Below are 14889 nucleotides of genomic sequence, written 5' to 3'. Positions count from 1 at the left end.
GGATGACTTACATTTCTCCTTAGCCACTGAGTTGTTTGTGCAACCCATGTACATCAGATACAGATGTATTGTGCTGGGCTGCACTGCTAATCCTCCCCCTGACAGTGCTAGGCATGAGGAAGAAAGAATAGGAGGGGGAGTTGATGGATACTCTTTTCCCACCGAGTCCCTCCTTTCAAGAGGAAGGAATGTGTGTCACACTGAATCTAGCAGCCCGCAACTAGAGTTTTCAGTTCTTTGTACGCCGCTTATTGTGTCGCTCTTATATTCACGGAACAATGGAGGCTTCATTTAGTTGCGGAACCTGAACGATCCTACCTAAGCATTAAGGTGTAATTGAGCGGAGAGCAACAGCTCTTGAGTCAGACTACACAGTTACAAGTAGAGGAACACCCATGTTTACAAAATCAGAGGCCACTAGAGAAGTTAGTTGCCCAACTAGGCAAAGTTAACCTGCGCTTCCAGTTGCACTTGTTCACTATCCTCCTAGAAAGTGTGTTGCTGAGTTTTGTTTACTGTGACCCAGTTCTAGAGAATCCAGTCCTTCCCTGCTCAGCGTTCAACCCCTGCCTGCGAGCAAGACTGCAAAGAATGAAGTATTCCAGCCACACCCTTCATATCCTCACTGACCAGTTCTGCTGTGGGCTAGCCATGCGCAATCGTATGTCCCAAGTGGTGTTCACTCACCCTAGCGCAGTTGTGTAAAAGATTTAAGCTCTCTTCATAGCTGGGAGAGAGAAGAGGAGCCAGGCCCTCCCAGGCATCAGGTTCCACATGTGGCAGGCTGCTTGTGATTAGTTTTCTAGGCGAGTGTCAAGGGACAATCTGTGTCAGGGATTTTGGTTGTTTGGTTGTTTTTCTTAGTTATTGAACTTACTGTCCCCCCGCTTTGAATCTCAGCAGTAAGCCAGACATTCAGGGTCCTCTGTGTTGTCACGCTGCAGAAGAGGAGCTAAGCATGGGCTTGGGGGTTCCTTAGCTTTGTTCCTCCTTGCAAGTGATGTGTAGAGTCCCTTTTTCTTCAACCCAGGAGACTTCTACTCATGCAGCACTGGGCTTACGGGTTTTCTTCTGGCTCTCTCTCCGCCATGTTTAACGTTTCCCTTTTCTTCCCATAGTTGTTGTCTCCTCTGCTTGCTTTAGAACTTCTCTCACTAATGCTGAGAATTTTCAGAGCAGGAGTCCCGTTCCATGAGAGCACCTGAGCGGTACTGCTAAAGCACTCCCTCCTCCTTCTTGGGAGTCCGAAGGATGGGGAAAACAGTCTGCAGTTCTAGCAAATTCCTCTATAGTGTTCACGTAGGCTGGCTCCAGTTGCTACTCCGTGCATGTCCAGTGCTTTTCCAGAGGGACATGCAGGTCTTTTCTTCTGCATCTGGGAAATGCTTTGGAGGGCAGCTCAGCTCTGCACAGCTGCAAGCCCCCTCCTACATGCTGCAAACTTAAATACAAACACCACACAACTCAGCGTAGGGTTGTCGGCGTCCCTGCTGGGCTCACTCAGTGCACAGGCCTGATGAAAACTCATTGTGGGATGACACCGTTGCTGTGGGGCATTGGCAAAGCTAGTATGTAGAACAATTTGAAAAGCAATTGACTATTTCTAAGTAGAAAAGAAGTCCATCTAAAGTGGGGATGTAACCATCAGTTCAGGCAGCGGTAAAGCAGGCAGGCCATGCTGCAGGAAGAGTCTCTTTGTTTTCCCTGTTTGTATATTCTTCCTGTAGACATCTGAAGCTGCTCACTATTAGGGACTGGACCCTGGGCTAGAGAGACAATTTGTCTAACGCAGTGGCTGTTCAGATAGTCACAGAAACGTCCCATTCCTCAAATGTTCTTACTTCTTTGTGTTTCTCCATGACTTTTTTTGTGCTTTTTCTGCCTTGAAAGTTGGACCTGTTTTCAGTAGCTCCATTGTGCTTTGCATGTACCTTCCCCTCTGTGTTTTCCTCTCTTGTTCCACTTTGCTGTATGACTGTCCCAGTGCTACAGACAGTGACGCATTGTTATTGCAGAGAACAGGCGATACATTGTGATTTATAGTCAGCCAGAGACAGGTGCCTGTGCAGAAAATCAGAGCGGGTGGCACTTCTGGTAAAGGTCTTTTCCTCTTCCACCTCAGTGGGAACCATATTTTCCAGGGACTGGCTGCTGGAATAGCAGTGAATGAGAATGGAAGAGGTCAAATCACAGGTATGAAAATGTAAATGCCTAGTGAATGAAAATGAAAATGCTCTCTCTTAAGTCTTCTGTCTGTTTGTTTAGTTGCAAAATTTACCTTGTTGTGATTCTGGGGTGACATGCAATAATCCCCTAGCTTCCTCTCACCCGTTGGCATTTGTGTCATTGGCAGAGGGAGCATGTATTTCTGCAGTATGTCGTCCCAGTTTGTAGACAGAACTGTGCACTAGGGAAGCGTGCCACATGAACTTCCTTTTTCCTTCCTGTATCTTCCAGTGTACATTGCAAGCTGAAGTGGTTAATGATTTTTTCTACTTTTATGGCATCTCTGAGTGGCTTCCCATTTTGCCCTACACTTAGGAATGAGGGGAGGGAATGATTACCTAGAACTGATAGTGACCTTAAGTTCAATCTCTCAACCGCTATGTGGTTTTAGAACAGATGCCTGAAATTGCATTTGATTATGCCAGTGAAACACTTCTCCCTTCCATAGAACAAGACTTTTTTTCCTCAGAAAGTAAATAGAAGGAAATGCAAATTGATCCTCAAAGATAAATATCCTTTCCAAGATAGATATTTCAGAAGGATATGCATATAGTCTCTTTCTATACAGAAAGTCTGTATGTTCTGCATGCTTTTAGGTGAACTGAATTGCCATCAACAGGTGAAAAATCTGCAGTCAGTCCCCAAAGTAGTGGGAAACATGTTAAGATTGAACCCTACCTTTTCTTTCTAATCATCTTTTTAAATGTCAGGAGTCTGTCCTGTGTGTAGGACTAGCATTGCCTATGTGACGGGATAAAGACTGGGCTTGGGAAACCAGAAAGGCTCCTGAGGTTTTGGAGCCAGGTCTTCTCTTGCTGAGCAGCTCTTCTGTGAGCATAAGGCCTGGGGTGGAGGTGGCACCACTGTCCTGTTCCTGATCTTCTCTGTCCTCTCTGCTTGGCCATAGAGAACATCATCTGTGAGAACCAGTGGGGTGGGGCAGACATCCGTCGAGGGGGTGACCCCGTCCTCAAGAACAACATGATATCTTGTGGCTATTCAGATGGCGTGGTGGTGGGCGAGTGCGGGAAGGGTCTCATTGAAGGAAACACCATTTATGGTAAGGAAGCAAACCAAGGAAAAGAACTCTTCTTTCTGTTATCTTCTCCCCCACCCCCTTTCCTCTGTTTGGTCATACTGGGCTGCTCTCTGCTTCTGTTTGCTCCATAAGCTGGTGGTGGGCTGTAATGGTTACTAGTAAGGAAAATCGCCTGGCCCAAGTGAAGACAGTCTGAAGGCTACACTGCCAGCGTTCTCTGGCTATGATTCACAAGGGACCGCCTATTTGCTCAAGAGACAACCATTTTGTCCCTAGTGGCATGCAGCAACTTCCCAGCAAAAGCGCCTGTATATCCTTTAGGCTCTGCTTTGAAAGGGAAAACCAGTCTTGCACCCTACACTTCTGTGCTGATGTGGGACCTGTGTGTAGGGCAAGGAGCAGGTAGAGAATGGACTCTTCAGTTAATAAAACAACATTCCTGTGCTGCCATCCTTGCAGGTCCATTGTGGGAGATGCTGTGAGCTGCTGATGGCAACAGTTCCGCTTGTCTGTGTGCTGTTGTGTTGGAGTTTTGAGCCTTGAAAATAATTGTTGAGGAAAAGTTCTTGGCCTTCTGGAGCAGATAGCTGTAGCTGTAGTCTGACAGCAATGGACTAGGCTCGTTGCATGCCGTTGGAGGTCAAAAACTTAAGTGTCCTTTGGGACCAGGAAGAATAGGCAGGGTTCTAGTTGAGGATGGACAATCTGAGTTTCTCTAGACAATGAGGGAGGCATTCATTTACGCAGTTAAACCCAAGGGGGAGGATGGAACAAGCTTTCCCAGCTGGACAAGATCTGTACTCTAACAATTAAACTAATGTGTGATAGGAAATAAACTCCCCACGTGCTTTGCTTAGAAACTTGGGATTTGTTTTTTTTAAGGGCATTTTGAAATGGCTGCAGAGAAACAGTGATACAGCAGAGTCACCCACTGCCCTGGTGCAGGTCTGAGACACTGAGAGAGGTTGCAGCTCTTTTGTAGTCCCGTCTGTGATGGAAACAACACATGCCCTGCATGTGGCATGACTCTGTGTGTACATGTGTGTGTATGTCCTTCTAGCAGTGCTGGAGGCTCATGGCCAGTTTCAACCCTGAAAGAGGGTTAAGGTACAAAGACAGGAAGTTCCTAGAGGTTTCTGGAAAATCAGTGGCCAGGGAGAGGAGGAGGTTGGTCTTAGGGCCCATGCATCCTGGGGATGGAGAAGCTGCAGCTCAACCTGGATCAGATACCAGAGAATACACCTCGGCCCCTGAGGCACAAGTCTTTGAGAAACCAGACTCCATTGGTTCAGTGTTCCTGTAGCTGCTTGTTCTCTAGTCCGCAAGGACTTCCAGCCCTGGACAAAGAGAAACCAGAGCATGCCTAGTCCAGGGAGGGATTTTTTTCTTTTTCAGCAAGCAGATGTCCATCTCTGTGTTCCCCCTGGGGAGCCTGTCTTGTATACCGTGAGAAAAACAGGCCCAGCTGTACTGCAACAGAGCGGTAAGGGAGGAGGAAGGGATACAGCATTTTAAGAGTTTTTCCAGTCAGGCAGCCTCAGCTTGTTGTCAGAGATTCACAAGGAAGGGCACTTCAGCTGGAGCCAGGTGAAGTGAGGGAGCATGCAGGGATGAGACTTTCATCGCTGTGAATGCACATCTGTGGTGACATCACCTAGGCATGGTGGAGTCAATGGGAGGTGAAGGCTGGGCACAGGGCTATGTCTGACCATCCAACAGAGCAACGGTGCAAAGAAGATTTGGTTCATGTTTGTGTGAATTAAACTGAGGGACTCCAGATGAGGTCAGAGCATTTTCAGTGCCTTCCAAAACATCTGGAGAGCCAGGAAGAAACAGAGGTGGGGAAACTTGGGCACTGAGCTCAACCAGCAGGACGAAGTCAGGGCTGGAGCATAGCCCTGGGTCCCTGTAAGGTAGGATTGGTCTTTGTGTATATTGAATGAGGAGGATCCCCTCCATCCAATCTGCAGTGCACATGGAGATACTAGCCACTACGGAGCAGGGCTGGGAGGTCTGTTATGCAAGTGCTGCTGCATAACATGGGCTTTGGGACCCTGCCTTGCAGGGAACAAAGGCTGTGGCGTGTGGATGATGTCCTCCAGCCTCCCTCATGTCACCAACAACCAGATCAGCCACAACAGCATCTATGGGGTTGCAGTGTTCTGCCACAAAGATGATGCCAGTGACTACCCTGCCAACCAAGGGAGCAATGAAAACTTCCATGAGGAGAGAGAAGGTGTCAGCTGGGACAGTGACAGTGAGGATGAGAACCTGGCCTCCCGGCATCCCATCAGCGTGGCACTGGTGGAGTTGAACAGCATCAGTCACAATGGAGGTGAGCTCAGGGCCCAAGGTTTCATCCTACTCAGGTCGCCACTCAACCATCTGGCTCCCCCATGCTCCAAAAAGGATGATGTGCAGAAAGGTCTGTCATCCTCACACATCAGGCCAAGAGCACCCTGGGGAAAAGGAGGGGCCTAGACCCCTAGCTTGTCCCTGGCCTGTTAGGCAAGGTAACCTCAGGCTGCCAGGGAAGTAGAAGTAGAAATGGCCTCTGCAGTCTTTCCCATACAATGTTTCTGTTCCTAGCCAGATGGCAGGATTCTGAGTGAGGCCAGCTTAGTCGCTCAAAGATTGATTTGCATGGGCTAGGTGGAGGTGGAGGTCAGCAGCTCTTCTGCGTTGCAAGAGAAGCTGTGTGAGCAGGCCAGAATTCAGGGTGCTCCGACACAGGGTTAAACACACCAGGTGCTCCATCACACCTCCCATTTCTTGCTCCTTCTTGGAAGAAACTCAGAAGGCAGTGGTGCACAGACCTTATGTTCAACCTGGGAGAGAGGTCTTAGGAACACTGCAGAAGTCATAACAAGTTAGTCTCTGTGATTTATCATATATTATGACAGAAGAAACTCAGTAGCTTTCAGAAAGAGCAATACATTTCTGGTCTCCGTGACTGAGGCTGTAAGTTTTTAACTGGTACACCCTGAAGACCCAAATCCAAAAGGGCAAGCGAAGAGGCCCTGATGTTGCTTTGGGTATTGTGTTTGGCCTTGTTTTATTCTGTAAACCTTACTCGTTTGGAGTTGATCAGACAAGTTATCTGCTTGCGTTAGGTTTGGCACTACTGCTTGCATAGTCCTGCTGGTCCTCTAGAAAGAGCTCTGTGGCTCCAGACAGAAACCCACTCCCCTGAGAAGAACATACTGTGGGCTGTTGTCATGACACTTACGCTCTTTCTTTCTCGTTGGCAGCTGCTGGGTTGTATGTCAGGAGCAGCGAAGCACTCGATATCATTGCAAATGTAATTCATGCCAACCGTAACAGTGGGGTTGCAGTCCTACAGAGCACGCAGCTCACGTGCATTGCACACAACAGCATCTCCTGCAACAGCTCGGGAGGCGTGCTGGTTGAGGCAAAGTGCCAGGTGGAGTTACGTGGCAACGGCATCTATAACAACAGCAGCCATGGCATTGTCTCCAAGGGAGATGGCATCGTTATTGAGAACGACATCATAGGCAACCACAGGTGCGGCCTCCAGCTTCTCCAGGCATCGGATATGAAGGTGTGTGTCTGAGTGATCTGTGGGGATCTGTGATCCTTGTATCCTGCATCTGTTCTGCTCTGCCCCAGCTGGGGAGAGCACAATGGTGTGCTAGTGGAAAAAGTGGAGCAGAGCCTGTTGTTGCGCTTCTCTGAGCCAGTAGGCTTCTGATTTGCAAGCAAGAAAGAAGACTGCCCTGGCATTACTGCCGGGAGAAATATACAATTAGAATCGTATCCCCACCTTCCCTTTGTTAGAGAGGGTATAATTTTTGGACTGCATTAGAATTGTGGTCCATAGGTCAAGGGAAGCTCCATCTCCTTAGCCCTAATGATGCTGCACCTGAAATGCTCTGCCCATTTTGGGACTCCCAGGTCAGGTGAGAGGTGGAAAAAAAGGAGAGGGGGCCAGTGTAGGCTACGAGGATGGACAGGGGCCTGGGGCACACGGTTGGCAAGGAGAGATTGAGGGAGCTGGGCTTGATTAGTCTGGCAAAGAGGAAGTCAGGGGCGATCTAACAGCAGCCAATAGCTACCTGAAGGGCAGTTAGAGCCAAACTGTTCTTAGCAGTGCCAGGCAGTACAGCAAGGGGCAATGGCACAAAATTGCAGTCTGGGAGGTCTAAGTTGGACGCTGGGGGAACCTTCTTGCCCTAGAGGATGATACTTGGGACAGGGAGGTGCTGAGGTCTCCATCCTTGGGGACTTCCAAGCCTTGCCTGGACAAAGTCAGGGCTGCCCTGATCTAGTTAGTGCTAGGGACTGTCCTGCTCTGACCAGGATGTTGGGCTGAAGATCTTCAGGGCTCCCACCAGCACTCCTGTAATTCCAGGTTTTTCCTGGGCTGTCATTAGGAATAGGCTGGGGGATTGGGCTGGGGGACAAGCTGAAATTGTTTGAGGAAGATGTAGGTGGGAATTAGGTAAACATTTGTTTTTAATAAGCCCTGTAGTGCAACAGTAGAATAGACTGCTGAGAAGAACCTGAGATTTCCAGCGCTAGTGGGTGTGAAGAGTGCACCATACTGGTATCGGTTGAGAGAGGTTTAGAAGTGTTGTGTAGAACCCAGAGGGGAAAGATGAGAACATTTCTAGCCTCAGCATTGCTGGGTCATGATTATCCATTTTTATCCTCACATCCAGCATGAACGCAAACAAGCGCCAGCTGAGGCTTGCTGTGTGGCCCCGAAGTGCTGAGTATGCACACTGATAGCAATATGAAGGTAGATCTTTAATGGACTATTAGCAGCAGCAACATTTCAGACAGGTAAGCAGAGTCACATAGAAATGAAGAGGTTGTGCAAGCTCATGCAACCTCTCAGTGGCAAAGAAAAGCATGAATCTTGGAAGTTCTAGTTCAAGACCTTGGAAACTAATCCACGGATGACTTGTCACACTTCTGCTGATTTTTAAGCCTTGGTAAAGGACAGCTTAGTAGTCATTTCCCATAGTGGATACATAGTTTGCTGGTAGGAGAGAGCTCTCTTCCTGAGAGCGGCAAACAATCCCATACATTTTGGTGCAATCCCATGCATTTTTGGTGCCGACTCCACCTTTTTCCTAGCTTGTCCCCTTTATTTGGCTGAGTGGCAATATCAAGTGGATAATCTCATAGGCCTCTGTTGTCCATAAGGATTCCCAGGTTGAGTGGGCTATGCTGAAGTTTTGGGTCCTGGAGTAGCTGGGGTTTGAGCTAAGTTTTATACAGATTAGATGCAGTGTTCCAGCATCTAGCATATTCCTAAGGTTAGCATCTGGCTTAGGGTTTCCTCTGTTCTGTTCTTTGATGGGGTGAAGCTATGGTACCTCAAAATGCTAGATGAATGCAATTTTCCTCTTTATGAAGGAGCCCTAAAATGAGCATGCAGAAAACCCTGCAGAGACAAATGCTCTGCTTGAGTCTGGCCAAGGGCTGCAAACTTCTTTTGAAAAACGTGCTGGTCAGCAAAACATTGTGTTGTGGACCAGAAGCTAAAAAAGACTGGACTCTCCACATTCCCAGCCTTGAGTCTCCTGAGGGACACAGGTAGGTTCATGCTACTGAGTTCATTTGAGGAGTTGGGGGGGGGGGCAGTGCAGAGATGCTTCTTGAAACATTGGCAATGTTGCTGTGCTCTTGTTTCTCACCCACTGGCAGAGCCTCGGAGGTGCCTAAGAACAAGTAAGCATTATGTGTGGCCCTGGCGGGGAGGAACCCTGGACAAGAAACATTGCAGAAACTGTTGATGTGGTTCTAGGGAGGAGAAGGGGCTGTACTGGTCTTTCAGATGATGGCACAGTGAGAGCTGTGGCCATGCCTTGGGAGAGGCGACTCCTAAGTGCTTTCTTTTTCTTAAGATATGAAGAACCGATGGCCTTTAAATGCAGCAGAGAAACCTGGAGAGCAAGGAATGGTGGCAGGTTCATGTTTAGTAGCATCTGTGCTCATGTTTCACAGTGGGTTTGTGCACCAGCTTCGGGGAAGCCAGTAGTGTTTAGCACTGACCAGCAATTGAACTGCCAACTGTGGTCACTGGCCAAATGTGGAAAGCGTAGGGAAAAGCGTGTGTGTTCGGGGCTATGGTGCTGCTCCTGCTAACAACTCCCTGTCTTCCAAGCACTCATGGTTACACATGTTTGGACCATGCACTTGGTATGTTACCAGCTTACCAGAGAGTGCTAGTGAGCATGTGGAAAGGCTTTGGGTTTTGGTTTTATGTTGAACAAAGGTGTATGGCCAAAGTCCTTTTGCTTGGGCCGTCCGTCTAAAGGTTATTTTTCAGGTGACCAGGAACAGGATCCAGTCCTTTCGGGATTACGGGATTGCTCTCGTTGACCAAGCTAAAGGCCTGGTGCAGGAAAACCTCATTTTCCAAGGAAGGTCCAAGAAATCCATTTTGCAACCAATATCAAATACCGAGGATTGTATCATCCAAAACAACATCCTTCTCACCTTGAAGAAAAGGTGAGGCCTCCTGCACCGTGGGGTGTGGTCGTGAGCTTGGAGCTGCCATTCTGTGCTCATGTTAGGGGTTCCCTGGAAGGCTCAGTTTGCCCCTCTTCTTTCCAAATGCCCACACACACTTACCTATGGCACTGGCCTCACCAGCAAGTGCTTGGTGAATCACTGCAGGCCAGGACTGAAGATCAAGGCAGAGCCAAGAGGTTCCTCTTGAGAGAGATGATACTTCCAAAACCAAGTAAGAGGCTTAAGTTGTTCCTTGTAAGGCCAGTCTGGGTCCTCACTGTGTCTCTGAACATACTGACATCTGCCTTGTGGCCTTGCCAGCTCGCTCACTTACATTCTCTTACATGGAACTGCCTTTGAGATCTGGCTGCTGCATTTGCAAGCCTGCTTCAGCCCTGCGGCAGGGACAGCCCCAGGGCACTTGTAGCCTGGGCTTAGTGAAAGAAGACAAAAAGAGAAGGCCAGACTCACAGCCTGGTTTATACTATACTATATTTCTGTGCTGGCCGGGGGAAGGGTAGCTTCAGGCCACCAGATTGCCTGTCCAGGCTTTTGCTACCAGAGCAATGTGAATTACAAGTGGGAGAATGAATCTCAGAGCTTTTATACTTCCAGGGAGGGATTTAGGTTTCCTGGTCTTTTTGCCAAAGTAAGAGTGATTCTCTAGTGGTCTTCAGAGGTACTGCTATTACCTGGAAGCCTTTCATGTGTAGTGTGAAGCATTCCTTAGCTAACAACTGTCACCTAAATCTCAGTGATTCACATTATAGGCCTATTCAGAGTAGGTCATTCTAGACCAGGGCTCTGCAGCACTCTTCTGAGGAAGGATAAGCTGGCAGGCCCATCACCCTTACTATGGCTGGGTGTTGAGAGGATAGCTCTTTTCAACTGGAAATATGAGCTTGCCTCTTCTTCTCTCTGGGGCATGAATCTCGTTCCAGGGTACAGGAGAAGACACAGTCAAATTGGAAGCGTTGTGTTGCTGGAGAGAAATTAGGCCATGTGGTCCTTGAGGGACATGAAGCTCTTGTCACTTGTCCTCCAGTAGCATAAAAGTAAAATGCAGTAGGGAGGATTCTGGGCAACTCTTCCAGTTCCCTTAGCCCAGTGGCTCCTCTATTAGGTTTTCAGATCTAGCCCCTTTAAACAATTCTTGAAAGTCCCCGCATTAGATTAATTCTCAGCATTGCCTCTCCCTCTGCAAGCCCTTGTCCCATCCCCAGAACTTGAAGTCACACAGAATCGTTGGCTGGGAAATCACAGAAAGTGATTTTTTTTTTTTGCAGTAAAACAAGGCGTTCTGTCTCAAATCTCAGACTATTTCTGTCCCATTTGGTTATCTGAACAGAAGTTGGATGATGAGCATTGCGTACATATCAGCACAGGCTAGCTCCTTGTTTCTTACTTGAGGAGTGAATTTCAAGGAGCATTTTAAAAGATGCTCCAGAAGTGCATTGCCACCCCTCAGTCATAGCCACATGTGGGGTTTCTCTCCTTTTCCCAGGTTTGATGTGGAGTGTATGCTGATGAACCCCCCAGCACGACCTCACATCGAAGAAATCGCCCATGGCTCCTCCATGACAACCAGCAGCCAGAAGGTTTCCAATGTTATCAGGGTGGACAGAGGCTGCCACAATGAAGGGAGTATCTTTTGTGCTATTCTTTGACCAGGCAGGGAAGTTTCTTCACTTGCCTCTCAGCCTGTTTTTTCTCCAGAGGTGTCACTGGGAAGATCTTACAGTTCAGGAGCAGGGAACTCCATTGGACTGTACTCCCTTTTTGAATCAAAGATTTTACAACTTCAGTGGCACATCACTAAATAAAAAATCGCTAGGAAAGCAGGCGCTAGTTTCTTCCTCTTTGCCCACTGAGATCTCTGCTGAAGCAATTTACATGCCGAAGTTCCTTGGATAGAATACACTAATAGCAAGGCTAGCAATCAGCCTTGTCCGGCCTCCCAAGAAGAAGCTCAGAGCACATTTCTCTTCCTGCATGGACTGCAACTTTACTTATTTAGGAATCTCTTGCTTTGAAGCTGCTTTGTCAGTGATACCTTTGCATTTGTGGCAGAAGACTCACATAGGTAGAACACATGCCCTGTGTGTTCTAGTTCATTTCCCTGTTTGTAGTGATTCCGACCCAGAAAGGTCACACAAATCACTGCGGATAGGAACACTCAGCACGCATACAAACATACTCATACAAACAGCACCAAAGCCCTCTTCCTGTTCCCCTCACTGGTTGATCAGGATGAAGGTCTCATAATGGGAAATATATACATATATATACACAATGTGGATCCCTCCGGTAGCTGAACTTAAACATTCCATGTATCCAGTAGCCCCCTCCCCCCCACCCCGAATTGTCTCCCCAGTTGCTGTCACCTAGACATACAAGCCCCTGTGTCCTGCAGCCTCACTCCTCTTGTTGGTACAGCACTCCTGAAACATGCAAACGCTGTGGCTCCCTTCAGTAACTGGGCTTAGACACACAGTCCAGCCAGTGGCTGTCCCTGGATCCTCACTGTCCTCCCTCATTGCTTCACACACAGGGCCCCCCCCCTACACACACAGACCACCCCCCCCACCCACCCACCTCTAACAGGCAACCCCCCCCCCCGCCCCAGACCTTGCAGCTTCTCTGCCAGGTGGCCTGTACCTCTTGTTCCCTCTGGTAGCCAGCTCCTCCTGCTGTCACTTCCAGACACATGCACATCCCTAGCTCTCAAGCCACTTGACCAACTTGCTGGGTAGTCCAGCTAGATATTCACTAGTGATCACACAGTGATGTCTAAACCTTCACTCACTCCAGGGGCTGACAACGCAGACACATGGACCCCCTGTGACCTGTTGCTGGCACTTAGGCTTCCAGCCTCCCCCCAAGAGAGAGAGAGAGAGCGCGTCTCACCCAGGAAAATAGTTAAAAATGAGTTTACTGAGAAGACAGGACAGGCTGTGCTGATCAAGCATAGGGTATGGCCAGACAAGCATGCTGACCAACAACCTGATTATGTACAATGGGGCCCCCTTTTATCCCCTTTTACTGTTCTGTTTTCCCATACTTGTTCCTACCCAAACCACCTTGATCCTTCCCTTTCCCCACCCTTGAGTCTTCTCCTTAACATCCCATAAAAGTCTTGTTTTCCTTGCTGTTCCCCAGCATCCCGTAATGAATCCCATATTTCCTAGGCAGTGACCCCCCCCCCCCCCACACACACACACACAATGTGTGAGGCAACCCGGAGAGCTGCTGCTGTGACCCCTCGGTCCATGCAGCTGGGATGGGGGGGTGGGGTGTCCTTTCTCTGCGTGAGTTATTAGGGCTCCCTGTCTGCCGCTGTGCCTGTGTGTTCCTTCACGCACGTGGAGACAAGCTTTTTAATCACATACATAACCTAACTTTACTACCTAGTGGTTTCCACCGTGTCAGTCTTTTTGCATAAAACTGACACCGCTCTACATGGTGTTGTATCCTGGACTGTGCTCCAGTAGCTCAGCTGATGGATGCTGTGGAAGAGTTCCCAAATTCTGACCACTGCATCTTCAGGAGGGACAGGAAGTTCTCTAGCTGGTTCCCTTGGTGGTGTGCCTGCCAGCATGACAGGGTCATCTTCAGGTTTGTGCAAGTGCAATACCAAAACCTAGAAACAGGCAGATCTGCTTTGGCTGCCATTTTGGCTACCACAGCTTTTACCTGTATTTCGCGGTATCCTGCGTGTGCACGCACATACACACACACAGCAACGGGCACCTCTCCATTCTTCACTTTGAACCAGTTCTTCAGTGGATACATGCTTGGAGAAGCCCAGCAACTCAAGAGCAGCTCTTTTCCCTGTGAATAGGTTCCCTGATGGATTTTTATCTGTCTATCTGTGTCACAAAATGATCTGTGCAGACAGGTTTCTCGTCTGGTACAAGCTGGCCTAACTGTGTTGCTGTTTCTGCCTCTTTGCAGACTGAGGCTGTTGGAAGACATGATCCACGTTACTTTTTTAAAGGAAAACTATTGTTTTATACCATTTTTGTAAGTAAAGCCATATGCCACAAATAAAGTGCTATATTTTAAAAGTTGTCTATATTTTAGTAACCGAGTTTGTTTTGAAGGGCAAGCATTGTTTATGGGCTCCTCTGGTATTTTCTAGAGGTCAGTGAAGCCCATGTTCAGTGATGATTATGAGCCTGAGCCCTCCACCTGGTGGAAGAAAGCTAACAAACAGAACCCAAATTCACACTGCAAGGCAGGAAACAGAAGTCCACAATCTGGACTGGTAACGACAAAAACAGTGTTAGAAGCTACAGGTTGAATGGAGTGTTCCAATGGGCTTCTGTATGGCTGAGTGCACAGCATTAGGAGTAGTCAAATGCAACCAGAAAACTAAGACTGCAAAAGAAAGGATGTGAAGAGCATGTTGGAAAGGATGCATAAGGACAGGAAAACACATTTGCAGGTATCAGTTAGGAAATCAGTGAGGAGGACCAAGATATAAAAGGCACACTTGGGGACCAGGTCAGTTAATTTTTGCACTAGTCTTTATGTTATGGGGGATTTCCACATCTGATATAGTCCTAAAGTACCAGGAGACCTGGCTGGATGATTCAGACATGAAACTGCCAAACTGCTCATCAGGGTGGGTAACTTGCCACTACAAACAGCCACTGAGCCAGAAGGCTGGTGAGTTGTCGGCATTGACACCCAGTGTAGCTACAAAAAGGGCCCCGGAAAGGATCCTGGAAATTACAGACTGGTGAGTCTGATTCCCATCCGTGAGAAGGGGGCAGCATGTGTAATAATGAATGAGATCTCTAAGCACATGGAGAAACGTGACCCACCGGGAGAGTGTTAGCACAGCTTCTGTCAGCAGAAATAACGTCTCACTGAAGGCTGAACACCCCTGAGGGGTCAGCATGCCTGGTGGTAGAGTCAGGGGGAGGCCTGCACTTCCAAAGAGCCTTTGACAGGTTCCACAGAAAAGCTTACTGGAAAGAACTAGTCACCAGGTGGTTAGAGGAAGAACTGGGCACAAAGGCGTAGGTAGGAGTTGAAGGGCAGGAGTCAGTGGTCATTTTTTCAGTGGTGATGGAGAGGAGTTGGCTGTGGGGTGCCTCAGAAACCATTGCTGGGACCAGTTGTGTGCATTT

The 14889-nt window shown here is 48.3% G+C and overlaps 1 protein-coding gene across 6 annotated transcripts in view; it reads left to right on the top strand.

Annotated features, from left to right (window-relative positions):
- The window catches only part of FBXO10 (F-box protein 10), a 29539-nt gene extending 17234 nt beyond the window's left edge, over nt 1-12305 (top strand). For 3 of the 6 annotated variants that reach the window (XM_068927347.1, XM_068927348.1, XM_009674874.2), the window contains 6 exons: nt 2123-2193; nt 3134-3286; nt 5331-5600; nt 6517-6827; nt 9567-9748; nt 11256-12305. In XM_068927347.1, coding sequence (XP_068783448.1) covers nt 2123-2193; nt 3134-3286; nt 5331-5600; nt 6517-6827; nt 9567-9748; nt 11256-11418 — 1150 coding nt within the window. In that variant the 3' untranslated portion in view covers nt 11419-12305. Of the gene's footprint in view, nt 1-2122; nt 2194-3133; nt 3287-5330; nt 5601-6516; nt 6828-7947; nt 9749-11255 lie in introns of those variants that run through there. The other 3 variants (XR_011137755.1, XR_011137754.1, XM_068927349.1) reach the window with 3 other exon arrangements.
- The last annotated feature ends 2584 nt before the right edge of the window (nt 12306-14889 follow it).

Source organism: Struthio camelus, chromosome Z (genome assembly GCF_040807025.1).
Source record: "Struthio camelus isolate bStrCam1 chromosome Z, bStrCam1.hap1, whole genome shotgun sequence".
In the NCBI taxonomy this organism is placed as follows: Eukaryota; Metazoa; Chordata; class Aves; order Struthioniformes; family Struthionidae; genus Struthio; species Struthio camelus.
Note: the sequence above shows the minus strand (reverse complement) of the source record. Positions and strands in the feature narration are given on the sequence as shown.